Consider the following 26,346-nt stretch of genomic DNA (forward strand, 5'->3'; position numbering starts at 1 on the left):
GTGTGGAGCTGGAGTAGGTTAACTGGTACAGGAGAGAGAAGGTTTTGGTTTTGAAGTGTAGCTTCGAAGTCAGTATCAGTCGGGAAAGTCGAGATATAAGTAATCTTTTTTTCTGAGGATGTAAATGTCGAATGAATGAGAAATACTGACAATTATAGAATACATGAACTATGCCCTCATGAAAGGGGTGAAAGATTACACATATACTGACATAGGAATCTGAACTACTTTTATGGATACTTTTACTCGTATTACTTTACTTTCGATAGAGTATAAACCTCTGGAGATTGCAGGGAGATTACAACTATCGCGAACTAGCAAGGAGACGGCACGAGTGTGGGGTCGGGGATTTGTCCGAAATTTTGTGTGGTGAAAGAGGACTCCTAACACCTCACGTGGTTAAAATATTAGGACGCACTACCCGGAAAATCCTGGGAAAATTGATCCAAAGTTTCTTATGTGCCTTATGAGTATAAAATGTTAGTCCATTGACGAGCCGCCGCCTGGCCTAGAAGTTTAGGGCTCGGACTCTTACGCCAGAGGTCTCGGGTTCTATTCCTTCTCTGGCACTTTTTTCAGTTTCTTTTGTTATTCCACCAATTATTCAGAAAGTTTCCCAAACCTACATTATCTTTAACAAATTAGTTACATTATTGAATAAAAATTATTTCCTTTTTGTCCAACAACGCAATTCATGGTGGTGCGTTTTTCATTTTTCATTGTAAAGTATATAAGGAGAATCATTGGGTTTTTAATCAGAATAACAAATTAGATTGGAAAACATTCAATTTTTACACATATAATAATTATAAACAAGAACCGCAGTGGTAATTATTGTAAAAACAAACAAAGCAATAATTTTTGCGACATCTTGTGCAGCATATAAAATCGGATTTTATACAATCACAGGGCGTTTGCAATAAATCGGTGCAAAAATATGCCCCATTAACATTTACGAAAATGTTTTGAGTTTCTGACAATTTTGAGGCAAACCGTGCATATTGAATCATGCCTCGGAATATTGGTGACGATAACTGATGGTGAATTATAGAATTAATTTTTATACAGTCTTCCCGGGAATTGATTTCACGATTCTCCTGTAACAATACGCTGCAATTTTGCAAGCAACAGAAGAAAAAAAAGTGCCGGAGGAGGAATCGATCCCGAGACCTCTTGGGTAAGGGTCCGAACGCTAACCATGTAGGCCAGACGGCGGCTCGGCAGTGGACTAACATTTTACACTCATAAGGCACCTAAGAAACTTTGGATCGATTTTTCTCGGGATTTTCCGAGTAGTGCGTCCTAACATTTTGACCACGTGAGGTGTTAGGGGTCCTCTTTCACCACACAAAATTTCGGACCAATCCCGGACCCCACGGTCGTGCCGTCTCCTTGTAAGAGAAACAATATCCAGATATCGCACAACGTCATTTCCTTTTCGGAAATTACTCCGTACGATGGTGAAGCGTGTTGTCATTGGAGAACCGTTGAATCTTAAGTCATATATTCAGTCATAATTCGTACCCATTTCTCAAGTCAAGCAGTTTTACAGTTTGATGAAAACTCATTCGGCCTCCAAATCTGCTGTATTTGTTTTTGGAAACAAGCCAAAATTTTACCGAAGCAGGAGAGTCTCTCTCTCTCTCTCTCTCTCTCTCTCTCGCTCTTTTTCTCTCACCTTCACACCATTGCACATTGCTGAACGTTGGTAACTCTCGAAACGCCGTCTCTGAAATGTAAGTGGAAGTGAGAGATCCCTTCGTGTGTGCGAGGGAAGGTAGAAGCTGAATGTTGATTTGCGGTGAAGCTTTCGTAGCGTGGCAGCACATATGGCAGATAAGTTGATATTATCAGGGAAGCAGATGTAAGCTACAGGGGAAAACGGCTAATACATAATATGTACTTGAGCTGTGGTGAAAAAATAGAAATAGAAGACCAAGAACGAAGCGCTCGTATTAGAAACGATCAATCTGTACGTTGAAGGAAAAAGGAAAGGTCAGGAGTGGGATTCAAACTCAGAGTGAAATGATATCAGTGATAAGATTCGCTGGGAACATATCTAACCTCAGTGAAAGTGGGGAAGAAATGCAGAACTTAAGACCAAAAATTGTGATTCAGAATCAGATACAGTCTCTGCGGGAGGTCTAAACAGCTCATGCGTTGCAGCAGACTGGCGAGATCTTGCGGGAAGTAGGATGTGTGTTCAGACGATCGTCGTTAAGCCTGGCCGCCAGTTGGGCTCTTCGGTGGGGGTGATGGGCGCGGTGATGGGGATGCCCAGGATGTGCACCTCGCGGTAGCCCAGGCGCGCCAGCTCCACCTCGCGGGCGGCTGCCACTTGCGGGTCGTAGTACTGCACCTTGGGCGCCTCGTCGTGCATGTAGCGGTTGTAGCTGTACACCATGTGCAGCAGGTAGAACTCCAGGCCTGCAACAAGTGCCCACCGCCGCTCAGTCGCGTGCGTCACCGCACTGTGCTACACGGCATCAAACACACAACATTAGCACCACTACGAGAGTTTTCGCTAACGCTGAAGTCATCTACAGGTCATCGACATCTACATGGGTACTCTGCAAATCACATTTAAGTGCCTGGAAGAGGGTTCATCGAACCACCTTCACAATTCTCTATGATTCCAATCTCGTATAGCGCACGGAAAGAATGAACGCCTATATCTTTCCGTACGAGCTCTGATTTCCCTTATTTTAATGTGGCGATCGTTCCTCCCTATGGAGGTCTACATCTACATCTACATCTACATTGATACTCCGCAAGCCACCCAACGGTGTGTGGCGGAGGGCACTTTACGTGCCACTGTCATTACCTCCCTTTCCTGTTTCAGTCGCGTATGGTTCGCGGGAAGAACGACTGTCTGAAAGCCTCCGTGCGCGCTCTAATCTCTCTAATTTTACATTCGTGATCTCCTCGGGAGGTATAAGTAGGGGGAAGCAATATATTCGATACCTCATCCAGAAACGCACCCTCTCGAAACCTGGACAGCAAGATACACCGCGATGCAGAGCGCCTCTCTTGCAGAGTCTGCCACTTGAGTTTATTAAACATCTCCGTAACGCTATCACGGTTACCAAATAACCCGGTGACGAAACGCGCCGCTCTTCTTTGGATCTTTTCTATCTCCTCCGTCAACCCGACCTGGTACGGATCCCACACTGATGAGCAATACTCAAGTATAGGTCGAACGAGTGTTTTGTAAGCCACCTCCTTTGTTGATGGACTACATTTTCTAAGCACTCTCCCAATGAATCTCAACCTGGTACCCGCCTTACCAACAATTAATTTTATATGATCATTCCACTTCAAATCGTTCCGTACGCATACTCCCAGATATTTTACAGAAGTAACTGCCAACAAAATATTTTCGCATTCGGAGGACAAAGTTGGTGATTGGAATTTAGTGAGAAGATTCCGTCGCAACGAAAAACGCCTTTCTTTTAATGGTTTCCAGCCCAAATCCTGTATCATTTCTGTGACACTCCCTCCCATATTTAGCTATAATACAAAACGTGCTGCTTTTCTTTGGACTTTTTCGATGTACTCCGTCTGTCCTATCTGGCAAGGATCCATCGCGCAGCAGTATTTTCAAGAGGGCGGAAAAGCGTAGTGCAGGTGGTCCCGTTAGGTCTGTTACATTTTTTAAGTGTCCTGCCAATAAAACACAGTCTTTGGTTAGCCTTTCCCCACAACATTTTCTATGTGTTCTTTCCAATTTCAGTTGTTCGCGATTGTAATACCTAGGTATTTAATTGAATTTACGGCTTTTACATTAGACTGATTTATCCTGTAACCTAAGTTTAACGTGTTCCTTTTAACACTCATGTGGATGAACTCACACTTTTCGTTATTTAGGGTCAACTGCCACTTTTCGCACCATTTAGATATTTTTTCTAAATCGTTTTGCAGTTTGTTTTGGTCTTCTGATGACTTTATTAGTCGATTAACGACAGCGTCATCTGCAAACAACCGAAGACGGGTGCTCAGATTGTCTCCCAAATCGTTTATATAGGTAAGGAGCAGCAAAGGGCATATAACACTACCTTTGGGAATGCCGGAAATCACTTCTGTTTTACTCGATGACTTTCCGTCAGTTACTACGATCTGTGACCTCTCTGACAGGAAATCACAAATCCAGTCACATAACTGAGACGATATTCCATAAGCACGCAATTTCACTACGTGCCGCTTGTGTGGTACAGTGTCAAAAGCCTTCCGGGAATCCAGCAATACGGAATCGATCTGAAATCCCTTGTCAGTAGCACTCAGAACTTCATGTGAGTAAAGAGCTAGTTGTGTTTCACAGGAATGATGGTTTTTAAAACCATGTTGACTGTGTCTCAATAGACCGTTTTCTTCTAGGTAATTCATAATGTTCGAACACAATATATGTTCTAAAATCCTGCTGCATAGCGACGTTAACGATGTGGGCCTGTACTTTAGTGGATTAATCCTACTACCTTTCTTGAATATTGGTGTGACCGGTGCAACTTTCCAGTCTTTGGGAACGGATCTTTCGTCGAGAAACGGTTGTATATGATTGTTAAGTATTGAGCTAATGCATCAGCATATTGCGAAAGGAACCTAATTGGTATACGGTCTGAACCAGAAGACTTGCTTTTATCACGCGATTTGAGTTTCTTCACTACTCCGAGGATATTTACTTCTACGTTACTGATGTTGGCAGCTGTTCTCGATTCAAATTCTGGAATATTTACTTCGTTTTCTTTTGTGAAGGCATTTCGGAAGGCTGTGTTTAGTAACTCTTCTTTGGCAGCCCTGTCTTCGATAGTATCTCCATTGCTATAGCGCAGAGAAGACGTTGATATTTTATTGCCGCTAACATACTTCACATACGAACAGAATGTCTTTGGATTTTCTGCCAGGTTTCGAGACAAAGTTTCATTGAGTATACTGTTATAGGCGTCTTGCATTGAAGTCCGCGCTAAATTTCGAGCTTCTGTAAAAGATCGCCAATCTTGGGGATTTTGCGTCTGTTTAAATTTGGCATGTTTGTTTCGTTGTTTCTGCAATAGTGTTCTAACCCTTTTTGTGCAGCAAGGAGGATCAGCTCCGTCGTTTGATAATTTATTTGGTATAATATACAGAAAAACGTCGATGGACGATTGTAATTGAATGGAGAGGATCTTGCGGAAAATTTCTGTGTGGTGTAATGAACAGCAGTTTTACAGTTCCCTCAGTACAAGACAGAGCCTATGAATAAGGGAAAGAACTCAACAGCGTCCGATTACAATAATACTGGTGAACATCTTAAGCGCATCATATCGTACGTGTACTTAAGAATAATATTAGAAACGATCTAAAATTTGTATCAGTAAAGCGAATGGAAGACAAATTTCAAATGACGAAACCTGCAACAGTTGCGTAACAATTATTTATTAATCACGACTAATTTCATGACTAAGTTTCCTTTAATTTACGTCTACGGTCACAAACTTTTTGTTAACAGATTACCGGTTTCGGTCTTTAATAACAATCATCAGATCTGCAGCAAAAATGGGAAAAACAGGAATACACTCGCAAACTGTATACAGCTTAAGAACAATATATAGAGCATAATGAAAAGTAGTACTGACAAAATTTACATTTGTGCGATTTAAATACGAAGAGGCATACCTGTTTCAGAAAAACAAAGTCCTCATGTACTGCAGCCATAGTGGCATAGTCAAATGTTAAATGCGGAATCAGCACCAGCATCGTCAAATACATATAAATAACATCACATGCTAATGTCGGCATACACTAGTTTTCAATAATTAATTGAAACGGCGAAAATAAGTAGGTTCATAAAAATATTTACAGCGCCATGTTAGACGAAACATGAAATCGTTATTGTCAGATGGAGAAACCATGAATAATACACTGTTATTATAGCGTAACTGAGCTGTGCAGTGACTCATGTTGGTTCTGTTTATAGGTTTCTGTCCTCTGTTGGAGGCCAGACCGTATCGCTTAGCTGACATGGTTGCGGTTGTTGGTCTTCTCGTGTGAACTGGCGCCACTTGGCTTTGCAAGCGTCGCTTGCCGTTAGTGGCAGCTTCGGCGGTTATTGATATGTAGTAACAGTCGCCCTATCTTTGGGGCGACGTCGTTGTTCTTGCAGGTCGTGTCAGTGTGCAGTTCGGTTGGGGACTCAGCAGGAGCCAGGTCCGCACAGTGAGGGTACATGCTGGGACCGCTGGCAGCGTACGAGGATTGCCGTAACCAATGGCCTGTGGTCACGAGAGGCACGACCTCGTCCTCGTCGTAAACCGGATCCTGCAATATTTAAGTTGAGTGCATTTGGATCCAAGTAGAGAAACCTCCAGCATTCCGAGATCTTACGATTCTCCAGTGACTTTGGTTCGTGTTGCTGCTCGTAGTGTTGCCGAGGCGAAGAGCACCGAGTGGAGTGCTTGGGGAAGGCGGATCTGATTGGCTTTCCTAGACTTCTACGAGGGCAGTTCAATAAGTAATGCAACACATTTTTTTTCTCGGCCAATTTTGGTTGAAAAAACCGGAAATTTCTTGTGGAATATTTTCAAACATTCCCGCTTCGTCTCGTATAGTTTCATTGACTTCTGACAGGTGGCAGCGCTGTACGGAGCTGTTAAAATGGCGTCTGTAACAGATGTGCGTTGCAAACAACGGGCAGTGATCGAGTTTCTTTTGGCGGAAAGCCAGGGCATCTCAGATATTCATAGGCGCTTGCAGAATGTCTACGGTGATCTGGCAGTGGACAAAAGCACGGTGAGTCGTTGGGCAAAGCGTGTGTCATCATCGCCGCAAGGTCAAGCAAGACTGTCTGATCTCCCGCGTGCGGGCCGGCCGTGCACAGCTGTGACTCCTGCAATGGCGGAGCGTGCGAACACACTCGTTCGAGATGATCGACGGATCACCATCAAACAACTCAGTGCTCAACTTGACATCTCTGTTGGTAGTGCTGTCACAATTGTTCGTCAGTTGGGATATTCAAAGGTTTGTTGCCGCTGGGTCCCTCGTTGTCTAACCGAACACCATAAAGAGCAAAGGAGAACCATCTGTGCGGAATTGCTTGCTCGTCATGTGGCTGAGGGTGACAATTTCTTGTCAAAGATTGTTACAGGCGATGAAACATGGGTTCATCACTTCGAACCTGAAACAAAACGGCAATCAATGGAGTGGCGCCACACCCACTCCCCTACCAAGAAAAAGTTTAAAGCCATACCCTCAGCCGGTAAAGTCATGGTTACAGTCTTCTGGGACGCTGAAGGGGTTATTCTGTTCGATGTCCTTCCCCATGGTCAAACGATCAACTTTGAAGTGTATTGTGCTACTCTTCAGAAATTGAAGAAACGACTTCAGCGTGTTCGTAGGCTAAAAAACTGAACGAACTTCTCCTTCTTCATGACAACGCAAGACCTCACACAAGTCTTCGCACCCGAGAGGAGCTCACAAAACTTCAGTGGACTGTTCTTCCTCATGCACCCTACAGCCCTGATCTCGCACCATCGGATTTCCGTATGTTTGGCCCAATGAAGGACGCAATCCGTGGGAGGCACTAAGCGGATGATGAAGAAGGTATTGATGCAGTATGACGTTGGCTCCGACATCGACCAGTGGAATGGTACCGTGCAGGCATACAGGCCCTCATTTCAAGGTGGCGTAAGGCTGTAGCATTGAATGGAGATTACGTTGAAAAATAGTGTTGTGTAGCTAAAAGATTGGGGAATAACCTGGTGTATTTCAATGCTGAATAAAACAACCCCTGTTTCAGAAAAAAAATGTGTTGCATTACTTATTGACCTGCCCTCGTAATTACTATTTTTGCGTTCAGTTTGTTACTATTTGTTAAGTTCAATAGTTCAACAAGCGCTATTTTTCCTGCCTCGTGGCCGCCAACGCCCCATTTACATGTTCTTGGGGTTGATGTATGTAACAGCAGTGTACGCTTCCTCGCCATGCCGCTGATGTCTGGTTAGGCGCGTAGTTTTGACAGCTTTCTTGATTTAGGTTGGTTGGTGATTCTTCTACCCTGGTGGTAGTGGTTCCACAGTGATTCCACAGTGTTCTGTGGGCAGAGTCCAGACCGCCGGTTCCGGCTTTGGCGTATTTTTACATCTTTCCATTTGGTTTTTTGGACGCCAGGTAGCCTCAGAAAGATTTTCATTAGTCATTTGTTAGACTGCTACCAGCATGAGTTACCATTTTGTGAAGTGATTGCAACTCTTGGCTGCCTATCTCACTGCTCGCGAAATTATTTTTTGCTGGACCTACTCAGAGGTCGATTCGTGGTGCACCGTCTGTGACTGGCCCTTGTGTTTTATTATTTTATTTGCTGTTTTATTGATTCAAATTTTTCTGTATAACTGCCATTCTTGGCGTTTCAGCAGGTTTAAGTGATTGTGGTACCAAGTTTGCCATCATTTTGTCTCACCCGTTCGTGATCAGTCACTTGTCTTTTTAAATTAACCTTTGCTATTGTATTGCTGTTGTAAAATATGTTTGTAAATTTTTAATAATTGCCGTTCTTGGCGTTACAGGCTTTCAGCCGTGACTGTGGTTACTTGCCTTAAAATTCTAATTTTGATCACATTGGCTTGTTTTTAAAACATTATATGCTGTGTGTGTATTTTATGCCCATTTGGTAAATTGTAATGCACTGAAAGCGCTATTAATTACACAGTTGTTTATTCCTTCATTAATAACGTGTGATATCTTGATTTATTGCTGTGTCTGGAATTACCGTTTTAAAATAAACGTGTGTAATTGCAAAAGGTATCCAATAGTAACTGATTACGGCCCCGTCCACAGTCGTAACCGAATTCTGCCTTCCTTGACTACCAGGTTTCAGTAATACAAATTACGACGTCGGGATCTAAAAACTGTGCTACCACTGAGTACATAATTTATGCATATTACGGTTTGATATCAGTTTTATCACCTGGAGATAACGATTTTACATATCGCCTAACAAAAAGCTGTGAATACTTTTATGACCCTGTTGATGGTCAGACGACTGAGACTGCGTGTATAAATAATTTTATTAGCAGGCGATAATATGACATTTTTCAAATATAAAGTATAGGAGCTGTGGCGCACCACTTCGCGAAAAAAAAAAAAAAAATTCGTCTCTAGCAAATGTTGTTCCTCATGACGTAATATATCACCGGCAGACGTTAGTCAGGAAGATTTTGAAATACCATGGTATGTAGGTGCAAATGTAGAAATATTTCGGGAACTGCTATCACATACAAGCTTGGTATTTCTGATATGTAAGGCTTTTAACTTTTCAGGTACTCCTCCGAAGCCAGACGTCCTGTAGCCTGTCTTCACGTGTACGGTGACCATATGGAAATCTTGTTGAAAAGCGTTCAAGTGCAGCTCTGCAGCAATGCTTCCTCAGGGACTCTGAGGTTTCATCTAAGAGTTGAGTAAGTCGTATGAGGGAAAACATTGGTTTATAGATCTGTGTTTACTAGGATTAACGGCTTGTTTCACAGTTCTTTAGTTTCGTTTGTACTTCTAATAATTAAACAGCCTGCAAAAATGGATTATTAGTCTCACTTATTAGTGTCCCTTATTAGTGTCCCTTATTAGTATCCTTCTTACCAGTTCCTACCGATCTTCTTCAGGGCATACATAAGATTAGTTCACGAACACTACGTTTCCTTCGAAGTCAATAAAAACTACAAAATCTTCCCTAGGTTTTTCTAGACACCTTTCCCCAGTTATTCGCAGCATTGAACTGCACTTTTGTGTGTTTTCCGCTTCTAAAGTTGAAATGTTCTTCATCCAATTCTCTCTCAACTTTAGATTGCAATTCTTTGGCGGATTAGGTATTACGCATTGTTCTATATCACGAGAATTTTGTGGTTCTTTCATAGTTTTGGTACTGGCAGCATCATTGGTTTTGTGAAATCATCTGGCCACTAATCTTCCTCATCAATATAACACAAATGCAGTACATCCACATTTGCTTAGCTTAATACTTTGACCAGTTCAATCTGAAGCCCACGTAGACGTTACACATTTTCTTTCCTTAACTGTCATCTGAGTTCCTTTCATTGCCATCTCAGTTTCTTTGCTAGTGATTGGAAAACTATCCTCTTCCAGTAATTATTTTTTGTTCCACGTATTAAAAGCATCTGGACGCCCTTTTGCCTCATGTAATTAACTCTACATTCCTTTCTGTTTTGCAGGTCCATTACCACTCCCATCCATCATCATCCACATATTGTTTCTCTTTCCCCTACTGAATTTTTTACTTACTTTATTGCTGTACATCAAACAATATCGCCCCTTCCTGTCTAGTGCCTAAATTTCTCAATATTCCTGTTGTTGCCATTCTTCCCCGTATTTATCAGTTTCTTTTTTGTGGTTGATTACTTAGAGCCTTATATAACTTTTTGTACCTTCTCCCGTAAAGGAATTTGTATATTTTCTTGTTTCTTCTATCTTCTCCAACCTGGCCTTTGAAGCCACTTGTTTCATCTGATGCTTTCGGTGTACAGTTTTTCGGACTAATCCAACAATCGTCGCTGTTATCTGGTGGGTTCTGTACTTGTATATCATTTTCCTCGAGTTATTCTTGTACTTATTTCCTTACCTTTTAAGTACTTATTTATATAAATAATTTTATTAACAGGACATGAATTGATATCCACTCCTGGCAATGTCTTATAATTTTTCAAACATTTTCTCTTTCCTGCAACAAAACGTAGTCCATGTGCTTCTTATTTGAATCAAGTGGACTACATGTGTATCATCTTCCCACTCCCACAAGTCACCGCGGGGGAGGGGGTTGGAGCCGTGCGGTCTGAGGCGCCTTGCCACGGTTCGTGCGGCTCCCCCCGTCGGAGGTTCGAGTCCTCCCTCGGGCATGGGTGCGTTTGTCGTCCTTAGCGTAAGTTAGTTTAATTAGTGTACAAGCCTACGCAGTTTGGTCCCATAGAACCTTATCACAAATTTCCAAATTTCCCTCAAGCCGAATACTCTAGATAAGTAAATCTTGATGATATATTCAGGAAATAATAGCGCTGCCGTTAGAGCCCCTCTGCTTAGACGCATCTGTATGAAGATCGAAGGAGGGTGAGCAACGGTAGGTATTTCCAATGACTGTCGCGTCGAGAATAAACTGGATTTATGTCGCTTCATATGGATCTGTCGCCGAATAACAAGTGGTTAAGTGGACTGGTCTATATGCTACTGCTACTTGCCTAGTGAAGGGGATCTATAATTATGTGTGGTAGTCTAACTGAACCTTAAACCGATCATCCACAGTCGGAGTGGAACTCCACAAAAGCCATGTAGCACTCGAACAGACATGTTAGAATGGCTTAATACATTTCATGCCCTCACACATTTGGGTTTAAATCCTTCCTACGTAGTAACCACGTAAACCTCTCATAAAAAGTCAGATCCAGAATTGGCAGTGAACTTTTAAAATTGAGTTCCTTCATACTGAGGACGACAACGACAACAATGGTTGAAGAGCATTCGTAATGGCATATACGCGACGACGCATGTTTAGTCTGAGGGAAATAGTGGACAGAGGCGACCTGCTACGCTGGTAGTTTGCCGTACCGATATCCAGGAAGCCGGCGGAGACGGCGATGGTGGAGTGCGTGTTCCAGCCGTCCGCCGCGAAGCTGAGGAGCATGCCGAGCAGCCACGTGACCAGGCCCATCACGACGTACACCAGCATCACCAGCAGCCACACCATCAGCGTCGAGCGACTCCTCTGTCAACACAGCAACCGCGATTTCCAAACAGGAGAAAGAGCGCCGCAGGCAGAGCAGAGCCGCTGCGTCCGTCAGCTGGCACCTGCTCCGCAAAGCACGCCGATGGCAGAGTATTCTGTTGCAGAGCGGCATTCTATTAGAAATAAGTGGCTACAGTCAAACCTATATGTGACACAATACGCCAGGTCGTTGGTCTACTCGAAAAATAAACAGTGTAAAGATGTGTAATTTTATACTTTCGTATCTGACGTAAGTAGTGTAACCAATGTGTGAAAATAATCACGTCCTTAATACGGAAGATACTTAGAACTAGGCATCTGAGACATGGAAATTACAATAATTTACATGTCTCACCAGCTGCAACATAGTCGCGAATACGAACAGTGATCCAATACTGCCAAATGTTTTTTATTCCAGTCTTTGATCACAGTACGAATTCCTTTGACGATGACCTGTTTCAGTCAGTGACCATCTTCAGATCTGTTCTACCATTAGGCCTTATCACTTTAGGACATGGTGCAGAAAGATCTGAAGATGGTCATTACTGACTGAAACCGGTCATCTTCAAAGGAATTAATATTTTGATCAAATACTGGAAAAAAAAAACATTTGAATTTTCATCTCTCCATCATTGCTGACGACAGCATCTCATTAAAAAAAGATATAGCCGCAATACATTTTATTATGTGAAAATCACAGTGCTCCTTGTGCTGTACTTTATTGATACTGATCAGTTATACAACGTACATGATAGACTTCGGAATACATAATAAGCTTTATGTAGGTAGTCTTGCAGACATGATATAGAAGGCGCCAGGTTATGGGAGTGACAGCAGAATATTTCGCAGGTAAATTGCACTTGCGGAAGATGAAGTTAATCTGAGCTATATAATAAGAAAGCTTAAAGAGGAATACAATAAGGATTCCCTGGAATTGAACGAGGCTGTTGGAACGGTAAAAGTAAACAATTTGGAGATGGACGGAGCAGTAATAGCAGCCATCGAAAAAGCAAAATTTCTTCGGGTATTATTAAAGGAACAGGGCACAAGTAATGATGAAATTACGAATAGGATTAATAGAGGGCGAGCTGTAACAAGGGCAATTAACTCTGTTCTGGGAACAAAAAGATAAGAAGAACAACGAAGAAGAGGATGTGCCAACTACAGTCCAGAGCGTACGTTTGTACGCAGCAGAAACCTAGGACAATAACAAACAAAAAATCTGCTTGCCTGCCGCTGTAATGGATTACTTAAGACGAAGCTCAAGCTGTACTGGCATTGATGGAATAAGAAATGGCGTAATCCGACGAAGAATGAAAATTGATAGGAGTATCTCTGACGACATACAACATAAACAGCTGATATGGTTTGGTCATTTGAAATGAATGAAGACAGTATACCAGAAGCTACTACAATGGGTACCACCACAGCGGATGAAAATGGGTCACCCGGCACACAACTGTAGGAGGCACCAGAAGCAAGGACGCTTTATTACAGTAACAAATCATTTTTTTTATATTGTTGGCGGTCAAGAGTGATTCCGAACACAGGCCCATGATATTTGACGTTGGAGCAAGTAAAAGATGGCAGAATCGATCAGTGTTCAATAATTGATTGCCTCATAAGAAGTTAATTGACAATGAAATTAAATTTCTTGAAAGCAGGCAGTTGTACGTAGGCTGTAATTAATTTCCTCTTATAATCATTGGTGATTATTGTTAGGTATGTCATCTTCCTTACTGCGTTAATACGGAGACAGTTTCTTTTCAAGGAGATTTCGGGTACAATCTCTGTAGAGCCAGAAAATATGTTGAATGTAATTTTTGCTTTCTTGTTAAAGAATGGAGGTTTCTTAATTGGCCTCCGAATGTTTGCCCAGAATCTGCTGAACATATTAGAAGAACTTACTGTGTGATGCTGTCCTCTTCCGTGATCGAGACAGATACAGATTTGAGTAATTATGTTGCATACTACATGTCAACAGTCTCACCATAAGTTGGGAGGAATGAGAGTCAAGTTCACCATTCTTCGTCTTCCCTGTAGAACGTTTGCTTCCAACGTCCTGTGAAAAAATTTTCTGCAGTATATTTGGGTATTCCTCACAGTCCATACTGCATGTCAATCATCGAGGGATGATTTTCAGCTTCACAGATGAAATCTTCTGTATTGACTTCCACCACTAGCCAACAATATGAGCTACACCACCGTACTACCAAAGTAACAGAAGCAGCAAGCAATCCCAATACGTCACGAGGCGACTGTTAACATGCTGCCCTGCTTGGCCAGTCAGCGCTGCCACCGAGTGGCGTCGTGTGAAGCCCGCTTTTGGAGGCGTAGTTCCTCCGGTGGTGGGGCACTGGCGCTTCTGAGCTACTAGCTACTAGTAACCGTAGTCCACCAGTGAGCGCCGCACAACATCGGTGGCGCTGCTCTTCCATTTAAACCGAAGCTTTTGCGAGCGGAAGCGCCACTGAGTAGCCTTCGTCAGTGGCTCCGTGTGAAGGCGGGCTTACGGTCGTGCTGATGCTCTCTATCCATGGTCCAAGGCGGTAGGCAGGAGCGTGTGGCGTCCTGGGTTTGAACTCACAATACTCGAAGACTGGCTGGACTGTCAGGCGGTGGCATACAATGAGGGTCCTCGCCTCGGCAGCTCTCGGTCGGAGCCTGGAACCATCAGGGATAGATGACGGCTCATAGACAGTGGCTTTGTCTAGTTGCTGGTGCCGCTCGATAAGGCTACAGCCCTTTGGCTGCACATCTGATTGCGCTCGACGAGAACACGGCACCGATGGAATGAAGCTACCGGCTGAATTGACGACACAAGTGCTTGCCCTACCCATGTGTATCTTGACAAGTGCTCAGTTCCCGTTACGTAGCTGGCTGCGAATCGTTGCTTCATGCTACAACATGTTGCAGCAATCCAGCCAACATTTACGGTGGAGCACTACGCCGTCCTATTGCAGCGTTTAACTGCAAAGTTACCTGGGCGACAGGCCCGCATGTCCCTTGGCTGATTGCTGTGTCCGCCTGAGACCGAAGCCACAAAACGTGACCCGCATTCCATCATTCTACTACGTGGTTCAAAAATGTTCAAATGTGTGTGAAATCTTATGCGACTTAACTGCTAAGGTCATCAGTCCCTAAGCTTACACACTACTTAACCTAAATTATCCTAAGGACAAACACACACACCCATGCCCGAGGGAGGACTCCAACCTCCGCCGGGATCAGCCGCTCAGTCCATGTTCTACGTGGTAAAGGCTACCACTCGTCACTGGCTACCCATGCGTAGACGTTTTCCGTTGAAGATATATAGCTGTGAATCGTTTCCTAGACAAATGTCGCGATCGAATGAATCATGTGACAGCCGAAGGAAGTCCGCAATCTTTCACACAATGAAATGAGTAAAAACCGTTACCAACAGAAGAATTTGAAATGAACACTTTCTTTCTAGGTAATCAAGGGTGTAAGAAAGAAGAAAACAATGATGTACACATTTTCAAATATGTATCTCGTTCAACATACTAATGCTGAGTTTAGAGATGAAAAGTGTTTGCAAGAATCATTCTGCGGTTCAACCAAACCCCACTGACGAGTACGTGCTCAAGTTGAGCGGTGTGACGTTGTGGACCTACGGGAAACGGGATTGATTTATCAACAGATTGCTGCACATGTTGGGCCCGATACATCAACGATGTGTCGCTGCCTACATTAGTGATACGAGGAATTTTTCCGCACTTGTAGACAAATTTTTGGACGTCTGTGTAGTAGGACTGCTGATAAAAATATCAACATATCGACATCTTTTCAAAACTGTTTACCCCATGTATCCATGTATCGATATCAAAATGTCAGTATCGCGTACGGATTTTATTACTTTATATCAACATTTTTTCACACTTTGCGGTAAATATTTGAAATTCTTCTTTTGAAACTGCAGTAGAACATAATTTTACTTTCACTGTGTGAAGCAGTCTCATTACTTTTTGAACTGTCATCACGTACAATCTTCCTCTTTGACTCTGTGAAGTAAGTGTGTGTGGCATGAAAGAAGAAGTCCGATTGCACTGGGGGTGGGGATGTGAGTGAAATAACAAGATTCCCGACGTGAAGAAATAGCACTCCAGTTGTGTCAAAAATTATTTTGTTCAGAAACAATTGCTGAAAATGATATCTGAATGGCAAGACTGCTGATGACGGTGGTCGGAGACGTGTGAGGGGAAATGCTGACATAATCGGCGCTCAGTGCTACTAACAGGAACTGCAACGTTTAACATCACCAAGGCAATTTTCACACTACAACTGCTGAGTCGCTCGCGCCGGCAAGGTCGCCGGCAGCCATCTTCGGCAGGGAGCGAGTAAGTATTTCAAACGAGTTTAATAATTCTTGACTGCGTGTTTAAGTGCCTACAAGTTCTCGATAGTCCATGATAATGTTAAAGCCTTTAGTTGGCATCATTTCAATTAAATATTGATTTCCCATGGGCCCTGCAGGAGTCGAGTGTCCGTGAAGAGTGGTGGACAAGGCGACTATAGTGACGTCACAAGAGCGTAACAGGGCCCATATATATCGATGGTCCAGTTACCAGGTATGCCAATACTTTCACCGTCGATTCATCGATACTTTTCTTCGATCTATAGAGAACTGATAATGATATCTTCTTAAATATCGATATACCGGATTCCCGTTATTTTTAAAAAATATCAATCGGCCTACTGCGTATTACAGACACACGTTAAGATCAGTGCGTTGTGCGAGCAGCGCTAGCCAAGCGAACATCATACAGGGATCATATCCGGGCACATGTTGCACCTGCTGTGTGATCAGGAACCATTGGGAACCATATGTTTGCAGCAAGATTAAGATGACGTGTGCCTCTGCCCAGGCTCCCGCTGATGCCACGACACCGCCAACCACGGCTACTCTAGTGCCGTGAAAGCGTTGACTGGAGGGTGCAATGGAGATCTGTTGTTTTCGGTGAAGACAGTAGGTTCTGTCTGTAACTGAGTGATGGCGTGGATCTGTTGTGCTTCTTATTCCAGCGTTCATTCATCCAGACACACAAGTTCCATCACAGGCTTCATTGTGTGGGGTTCCATTGTAAAGAAATTGCTTTCCCCGAAAGTCGATAATATTTTTTTTTTCTTTTGTGCATTACCTTGTCATAGTACGTATGTATCATTTATTTCAACTATTCTTTATTTGTTAATACGTCACATCGTTTCTTCATTCATTTTGCTACTGTTTTATATTTTACATATATGAATGTTCTGGTTTTATATGCTTTGTAAATCTTTGGTTAGGTTAGGAGAAGTACTGTGTCAGAGAGACAGCGAACGACTATCGATAGAGAGCGTGCGAGTTGCTGTGGTATCGTGGCCGGTTCGCGGGTAGAGAAACGTTGCAAAGTTCGGCGTGAAAGACGGTGATACGCGGAGGAACAGTTGATTACAGTGCGTCCGCTGTGTTAATAGGAGATCGTGCATTATCAAGCGAACAGTAAAACCTGAAAAGTATATTGAGTGTTTGCAGTGACGATTTTACATACTGCGTGAACTTGTGACAATTAGCCGTGAACGAGACACCATTGTCGTGTGGAGACACTAACTGTTAGAATTGCGTGAAAGTGGAGGAAACCAAAATGTTAAGTAAAAGAACAGTGCTGTGATATGATCAAGAAACATTTATTATATCATCCAAACTGTCTTAAAGACGACGACGTAAATTGAACTCATGTTTAACTCACTGTTATAGTGATAAACACAGTTGACTGTTTTCCTGTGACAACACAGTGAAAGAACTGTGCGAAGTATTGGCATTAACCGGCTATATATCGTAAATACTAAAGACATTGCATAATTCCGACCTACCCGCACAGCGTGATAAATAAACTTTTAATAATAAAACGTCGCGCGCGTAACGACAACGCACACACTGGAACTATTATTTTGCGCCAGTGCTACCAGCTGATTTCACTACAACGGAGACGTGGACCACCGCCGTAACTGGAATATTAATGAAACAGGAGGATCCATCATTATCTTCACGCCACGAACCAGAGTTAACTTCACACATCGTCCGCGCGAATCGCCGCTGACGTCATCCCACTGCCTGGAGCAACAGTTAAGACATTAAAAGAAAATTATTACGCTCTCTATCATTTCAAAATTAAAGACAATTGCAGTTAAATTATCTATTTTAAAAATACTGTTACAATATAAAGGTTCAATTTTGTTTAATTCCAATAAATATTCTTTCCATTATTTCGTCTTGTTGACAGTGTTGAAAACCCGCCAAATTAAAGTTCAATTAATAATTTTCTTTCAAAATTCTTCTCAGACTTTTGCTGCTCATCATAATTTAATTTTAATGTTTTTGTGTAACTTCTTTTGGAGGGAGTACATATGTTATTTTTTTGTGCATTACAATTAGCTACCATAAAATTACGTATATTACCAATTGATGCTATACGCCATTACTGCTTGAAAACTGACCAATAGTATTTTTGCACCTATTTTCTCATTGGCTGTCAGGTTCAAAACAAAATTACGTATTTCGTGGGCATCTAGCAGATGCGCGACGTCTATGTAGGCCCCTACAATACTTTTTTTTTCTTTTACAGGTTTACTGGAATTATATTGACCTTAATTGTTCATTTGGCGCCCGTTAAAGTGATTTATCGCATCTATATAAAAATTGTACTGAATTACCTAATTTGTTTTTTTATTATGTAAACATTGGCATACCATATTTAAATTAAAATTGACTTCTTATTAATTAGCCTCACATAAGATTCTGCACGTTCTGACAAAGACTATGCCAAAACTTTTTGTTTCGTCCATGACTAACAGGGGTAGTCAGATTCCTTGTACAGGTCATGTTTTATTATTTAAAAGGTATTTTTTCAGAAGTAGAGAACCAGTTTCCTTACACCATCAGACACAACAATTACATTTCGCGATTACATAAGCTGTTTCCGCAGGGCCAGTGCCCGCAACATTTCACGTGCTACTGCCATATCTCCGACAGCAAGTTGATGTGCTTTATCAGCAGGACAATGCGCGTCCACATAAGACAGCTGCCTCGCAACGTGCTCTTCGTGTTGTACAACTGCCCTGGCTAGCAAGACCTCCGAGACCTCTCGTCAATTGAACTCGAGTGAGACACAATGAAGTGGGATCTATCTCGTTGTTCTGGGACTGCAAGAACTATAGTCGAATTGCAAGAAAAGGCGCAACATGCTTCGGAGTCTATCGCAGGTTGCTATTGGGCACCTTTATGATAGTCTGCATGCAAGAATACATAGGTTTGGTATACTGTGCTTCGATGTGACTACTTAGCCACCGTTTATCGTGACGTGTGTGTTACATTTGATCTCGATATGTTATCATATATACCTGTGATGATGAACTACCTGTCACCTCAACCCTCAATAAAATGACCTTCGTCTTCAGCAGGGTCCAGCATTTTTTTTTTTTTTTTTTTCGACAGTGTATATTAAGCAATCTAGACGGATTTCGTCACAGAATACACCTGGTTCGCTGCTGTGTTCTTGTGTGTCAGAGATTGGTGTTCTGGATATCGTGATATCCAGAAACATATGTTGAAAACTAAAGGAATGAACTATACGTACTTTCTGCAGTAAAATTTTTAAACCAGTAGCATTCATACTGGGTAGTTATCTACCGTTAATTATATTGAATGTTCTATGAATTTTGTACTGCGTTATGCTGATATAGCTTCTCCTGTGGAACACCTAGTTCACATGAAGAATTCTCTTTGTAAACGATTTTTAATTTACTTCGGCCCTTCAAGTGTTGTTGACTTCATGCCCTAACTGAATAACATTCAGGCGAAAAGTATAAACATAACTTATAAAGCATTTTGTAAGACGTTCGTAATAAGATAGAATGATCTGAAAATAATAAAAATAACTATTTCTCGCCACTGTTTGTGAATGTGTTTCAAGAGAGACATGCGGCTATAGCTGGTGGAAACAGAGTGCTGTACACAACTGCGTACTAATAACGTAATTTGTGAGTATGACACGCAGTTCTGCATCTGGTGACCTACTTCCCACAGCATGCAATTAACAGCACGTGACATGAAATGTTTGCACACAGAATTGTTAGCTTTGTAATGACAGAAATGCGAAGTTCCTGCTTTTCGTGGCTGTAATGACATGCACACTGTCATCAGATAATTGAGTACGCTTCTCTGTTATTTGGAAGCACTCAGTAATCGTATCTAGAACTATTTGCATGTACTGCCAGGCAATCCCACTTTCGCTACACTTCTTTCCTACTGAGGCCAGAGAATTATAATTTTTCACATTGTTGTCGACTGGTGTGCAGTAGTCTAAGCAGATAGCACTCTAGAGATTATCTGGCTGAGATTTGAACGTGCCTGCTGTTCTGGTAGGTGGTGGGAGCAATACCAGCAGAAGATACAGTATTAGTTACGGCAAAATCACGTCACTGAATACAGCATGACAGGTAAATTTAGCTCTTAAAATCGATGAATGAACAATTGTTCATCGGCCTCTTCTAGTTCCGTCCATGTGTGGCATCGAGGATCGCCTAAAAAAATGTTCAAATCTTTGTGAAATCTTATGGGACTTAACTGCTAAGGTCATCAGTCCCTAAGCTTACACAGTACTTAACCTAAATTATCTTAAGGACAAACACACACATCCATGCCCGAGGGAGGACTCGAACCTCCGCCGGGAGGGATCGCCGAAGCAGGCAATAGTCGGTAACGAAACTGATGGTAGCAATTCAGATGGGTTTCTTACAAAACTGCTTGCTGTTTGTCGGTTCGGCATAAGTTGAAACATGATAACATTAAAGGTACACAGCAACAGTATGCTATACTGCATCTAATGAAAAAGAGAGACTGACAGAGGATACCGAAAAAGTTCAAAGAGGGGCAGCTTCTTTTCTTTGTACTGCAGTCCATTACGGAGGGAGTGTCATGGATATGATACGCGAGTAGGGGCGAAATCATTTCGTGAAATTTCATTCACTAGTTTTTCGATCCGAATGCGAAAATATTTTGTTGACGTCTACATTAATACGGAGAAATGATCATCGTTATAAAACAGGTATCAAAGCTCTGACGGAGAGCTTGAAGAGTTCGCTCTTCCCGGGCACTGTTCGAGAGTGGAACGATAGAGTAGTGTAAAAGTGGTTCCACGAACCCTCTGCGAGGCACTTAAGTGTGAATTGCAGAGTAGTCGTGTAGATGCTGACTGTGCCGGTTGTCCGCACATTTCGAATTCGCCGCGCGGCTGATCGGCTGTTGGAAACCCGATTCCGCGCCACCTGGTGTGAATGGGTAGCTTTTGGGTGCCGGCACACGACAGCCGTGCGGGGCGGGAGAGAGAAACGGAGTGGTGGGCCGTTGACCTGGTTTGCGGACGCGCGGCACATGAACGAACGCTGTCGGCGTGCAGAGGAGGAACGGCGATAAAAACTAACAGCACAGGCGGTGGTGCAGCTGAAGGAGTCTTGATGCCGCACTGGGTGTACGCCGGTAGTGAAGCAGACTGCGGGCGGATAATTGCTGTTGTTCAATGGGACGAGGACTGTTTGTTGCATGAGAAGTGCCCCTAAATGCCTCTATACTCTGGATACGAAAGCCGGCTCCGCATGTACGAGGGTTGGAACTTTACTCGTGGCAACTATTTATTTGCAGCTCGTACAAAATAGATACGTGTTTCAAAGTTTTCGTGACCTTCAAAGTAGTCACCAGCATTGTGTATAACCCGTTGCCAGCGATGCGGGAGTCGTAGGACACTCTTAGCAGGGCCAGTTGTGTTGACAGTTCGAGCGGTGCGGTCTATTTCCCGACGGATTTGTAGCAGTTTTGAAGCAAATACCGTGAAGTGTTCCCTTCAGTTTAGTAATCGAGTTGAACTTACGAGGGCTTAAGTCAGGGGAGCGCAGTAGGTGGTATAGCACTTAGCAGCCCTATCAGTCAAACAAAACAATAACAGTTTGCACTATCCTGCAAAATAATGGTCAGGTCCTGCAAAAAGTTTCATCACTTCTGTCTCTATGCTGTTCATTTTTGGAACACAACCTACGACCAGCTTGGAGACAGAAGTTGTTGTGGATTGGCAGGAGAGCCAACCCACGGAGTTTGGAGGAAGCGTTTAAGCTCACGCAGGCTGACGTGAGGTCTGGAACAGGACAATGAAATTGGACCTTACAAAAACGGACGCAGATGGTGGAATACTTAACTTTAATCCATTAATGTTGAACGTAGCTCTTGTCTGTACATTCGTTGCAATATCAATAGCAACTGATAATGGCGCCTTGCTAGGTCGTAGCAAATGACGTAGCTGAAGGCTATGCTAACTATCGTCTCGGCAAATGAGAACGTATTTTGTCAGTGAACCATTGCTAGCAAAATCGGTTGTACAACTGGGGCGAGTGCTAGGAAGTGTCTCTAGACCTGCCGTGTGGCGGCGCTCGGTCTGCAACCACTGATAGTGGCGACACGCGGGTCCGACGTATGCTAATGGACCGCGGGCGATTTAAAGGCTACCACCTAGCAAGTGTGGTGTCTGGCGGTGACACCACAGAAGTGATGACACTTTCTGCAGGACCTGACCATCATTTTGCATGACAATGTTACTGATTTGTTGCCACTATTAAAGTTCCAACCTTCGTATTTGTTTTGTGGGCGTCAACTGCAGAAATCACATACCAGGCGCCCTCCCCTTTAGAGTACCGCATCACCCCTTTAGAATTGACCAGAGTACGCAAGAGGGGTGTGAGCATGGGATTAATGTCATAATTGTCTATGTCATAGTAGTTGCCGGCTGCTATTTATTTGACGAATGCCTGTACTACGTGATGTGTGACGGATTTGTTTGTTGGATCGTGTTTGATTGTTTGCGACTGAACTGGTTTATCACACGAGAGCAAGCCCTCGCTGTTCCACTGGTTCTAGGAAGATTAACTTAATTTTACGCTTAATGAAAAAATTCTAAGATCTAATATAGTTAGTTATCTTTTGGATAAATTGAAGAGACATTAAGAGTGTACTGAATTTCCTATTTTGATCAGAGTGAGTTTTGTTTTCTGGGTTAGACAGTAGCAGTATTTTATTAATGGGCCATTTTAACATCATTTGTTCCTTTTAAAAGAACTGATAAATTTTCATGAGAAGCTGTATTTCCTCTCTTACGTAAATTTTGAAGATTGGTGTCACTGAGGTAGCGCGTCAATGTATGTGGCATTAAAAGAACTGCGCCATGTGAGTTTTATTAAAAGTCGGCCGGAGTGGCCGTGCGGTTCTAGGCGCTTCAGTCTGGAGCCGAGCGACCGCTACGGTCACAGGTTCGAATCCTGCCTCGGGCATGGATGTGTGTGATGTCCTTAGGTTAGTTAGGTTTAATTAGTTCTAAGTTCTAGGCGACTGATGACCTCAGAAGTTAAGTCGCATAGTGCTCAGAGTCATCTGAACCATTTTTTATTAAAAGTATTCCTAACGAATGCTTGCACAGAATTAGGTCCAATATATGTGTCTGTGAATCAACCAGTCCACATCTCCACCAATTTTTGTTTTGTTTAAATGCCAAATATCTTAAGTTTTCCGACTAGTAAAGAAGTATATGTAGATGTAGATAAGCTTCTAACGATGGAAATGTCATGTTATCTGCTGTCTGCAACATCCTCGACGTCACAGAGACCTCGAAGATAATACAGACCCACCGGTCTTGTCCTGTCAGAAATATGGCGCCTGTTTTACAAATTAGCGGCTATGCGAACCACAAGTGATCAGAAAATCGTATCACCACGTCAGGTGTTGCGCCTATATGACAAATATGATGTGTCAAGTTTCGTTCTCTTAAGAAGCTCCAGATACGTACATCGTGACGCTTTAAATAGAACGGGGACTTCCCTCCGGAACATGCATACAGCACAGTGTCACATCTGACATCTCGTAAGACACTGCATGTAACAACCTAAAATCCAGCCACCGCTACAAGAACTATCATCTGAAACATTGCACACGAATGAGACGTCTTCTATATTTATTCATATACTGAAATTTTCACAGCTGCATAGCGTAGACTCGGAGGTCATAACATTAGGAAGAATTTTTAAATGAAGAGGTGACTGTTTAGTTTTGCCAATTGCAACAGTTTTTATTTTTGTTCCAGTTATAATGAACTTTGCTACAACGTTTTGAAAGACATGAAATATATGAATTAATTAATCTATCAGAGTAAAAGAACATGAAAGGGAAGCAGTATTTCAGAAGAAGTTTAATCTATCCCTGAGGCTATTCACTCTTTGTACTGAGCAAGGTGTATGGATAGAGGAGATGTAAACTGTACATGGGCATTAACAAGAAAAGCTTTGTGGAAAAGAGGAATTTGTTTACGTTTGTGTAAGATCTTGTTTTTTTGAGGCATCAGTCATCTGATTGGTTTGATGCGTCGCGGTACGAATTCGTCTCCTGTGGCAACCTCTTCATATCAGTGGAGCACTTGCTACATACGTCCTCAATTATTTGTTGAGTGTATTCCAATCTCTATCTTCCTATACAGTTTTTACTTTCTCCTGCTCCCTCTAGTACCATGGAAGTTATTTCCTAATGTCTTAACAAATGCCCTGCCATCTTGGCCCTTTCTTCTTCCATTTCTTTCCTTGGCGATTCTGAGCAGAACCTCCTCATTCCTTACCTTATCAGTCCACCTAATTATTAACATTCGTCTTAGCACCACATCTCAAGTGTTTCGATGTTTTTCTGCTCTGGTTTTCCGACATTCCAATGCTGTGCTCCATACTCACATTCTCAGTAATTTCTACCTCAAATTAAGGTCTATGTCTGATATTAGTAGACTTCTTGGACAGGAATGTCCTTTTTGCCTAAACTAGTCTGCTTTTTGTGTCGTCCTTGCTCGGCCTGTCACGGGTTATTTTGCCGCCTAGGCAGCCGAATTCTTTAACTTCATCTACTTCGTGATCACCATCCTGATGTTACGTTTCTCGCTGTTCTCATTTCTTCTGCTCCACATTACTTTCGTCTTTCTTCGACTTACTCTCAATCGATGTTCTGTACTCATTAGACCATTCTATTCAACAGATCCTGTAAATCTTCACTTTCACTGAGGATAGCAATACCATGTGAGAATCTTATCAGTGATATCCTTTCTTTTATTTTCTTCACTGCCTCTTTGACGTATGGATTGAACAGTTAGGGCGAAAGAGTATTCCTGCGTTACACCCCTTTTTAATCCGAGCACTTCACTCATGGTCTTCCGCTGTTATTGTTCGCTCTTGGCTCTTACACATACTGTATATTACTCATCTTTTCCCTATTTTTCTGAGATTGTCAGGCATCTTATACCACCTGACAATGTCTAACGCTTTTTCCATGTCGACATATCTTACAAACGCGTCTTATGTTATCCATTATCAACCGCAACGTCAGAATTATAAGTAGATGCTAGCATTGCTGCCTCTGGATCACGGGGTCCCGGGTTCGATTCCCGGGTTGGTGGGGGATTTTCTCTGCCCGGGGACTATGTGTTTGTGTTGTCATCATCATCGTCATCATCATGATCATCATCATCATCATTCGTGACAGTGGCTCGATTGGGCTGTGACAAGATTGGACTGTGGAAAAATTGGGACTTTGTAGTGGCGCTATGACCGCAGTTGAGCGCCCCACAAACTAAACATCATGGAACATCAAATAGAACTGTAAGTGTTAGGAAGTATTTCCGGAGGTATTTGGAGTGTAGCCTTGTGCGGAAGTGAAACTGTGGACGATAAACAATACAAGTCGACGACAGAAGATCTGAAATATAGTGTCGCAGAAGAATTGCTGAAGAGTAGGCGGGTTGGTAGGGTAGTTAACGAAAAGATATTGAATCTAATAAGGTAGAAAATAAATGTATTGCAGAACTTGACTAAAATAAAGGATCGGAATTCTAAAGCGCGGAATAATGTTTGGCAACAGAGGGAAACGTGGTCGTGGGCGGTGGGGGTGCGGGTATGGTTGGTAGTTGGTAACAGTTGTTGAATAGCACAAAGTAAGCGGTTTCAAATGGCTATAGTTCACTGCAGTTATACAGAGATGCAGAAGCTTGCACAAGACAGGCAGAAATGCAGTGTTGCATCAAACTAGTACAATTAGAACTGAAGACCACAACAGACGTTCATTTATCGTGGCCAGAGTAGGACCATCAGCCCCTTTTACATATAAGCGAGCGTTTACGTCGGGAAAAGTCTCAGAAGGAGAATGGTAACTAGCCTCTATCCCGTATGGGAGTGGCGGACCAAGTGCCACAGTGTCAATAAACAGTCTCAGGGACGAGTTCGCGGATCAATGCTACCTCAAAATGCTAACACTGTGCACTTACTTCCATCCTTTGATAACACGGAAGCGATGCGTCGTTTCTTTCATAGCACGAAAGGCAGCACTGAGATTAATTTCAAACACTGTCGTGGTGCAGGCGGCCCTTTAAGAAGTTAGTATAACTGCACCAACGTAATAGAAGTCAAATTTGTTAATGAAGTTTGTCGTAATGAAACCGCCACTAATTGGTTCCAGAGCTGCAAACTAAAGAGAAAAATTAAGATCGTTA

General features: G+C 42.6%; 1 protein-coding gene across 1 annotated transcript in view; it reads right to left on the reverse strand.

The window, feature by feature from the left end:
- Window positions 1-1,347: 1,347 nt before the first annotated feature.
- Window positions 1,348-26,346, reverse strand: part of LOC124622254 — a 110,794-nt gene continuing 85,795 nt past the window's right edge. Inside the window, exons 8-9 of the mRNA XM_047147918.1 lie at window positions 11,578-11,734; window positions 1,348-2,427 (exon numbers count right to left, since the gene is read on the reverse strand). Coding sequence (XP_047003874.1) covers window positions 2,204-2,427; window positions 11,578-11,734 — 381 coding nt within the window. The 3' untranslated portion in view covers window positions 1,348-2,203. The remainder of the gene's footprint in view (window positions 2,428-11,577; window positions 11,735-26,346) is intronic.

The sequence above is a fragment of the Schistocerca americana genome, chromosome 1 (assembly GCF_021461395.2).
Source record: "Schistocerca americana isolate TAMUIC-IGC-003095 chromosome 1, iqSchAmer2.1, whole genome shotgun sequence".
In the NCBI taxonomy this organism is placed as follows: domain Eukaryota; kingdom Metazoa; phylum Arthropoda; class Insecta; order Orthoptera; family Acrididae; genus Schistocerca; species Schistocerca americana.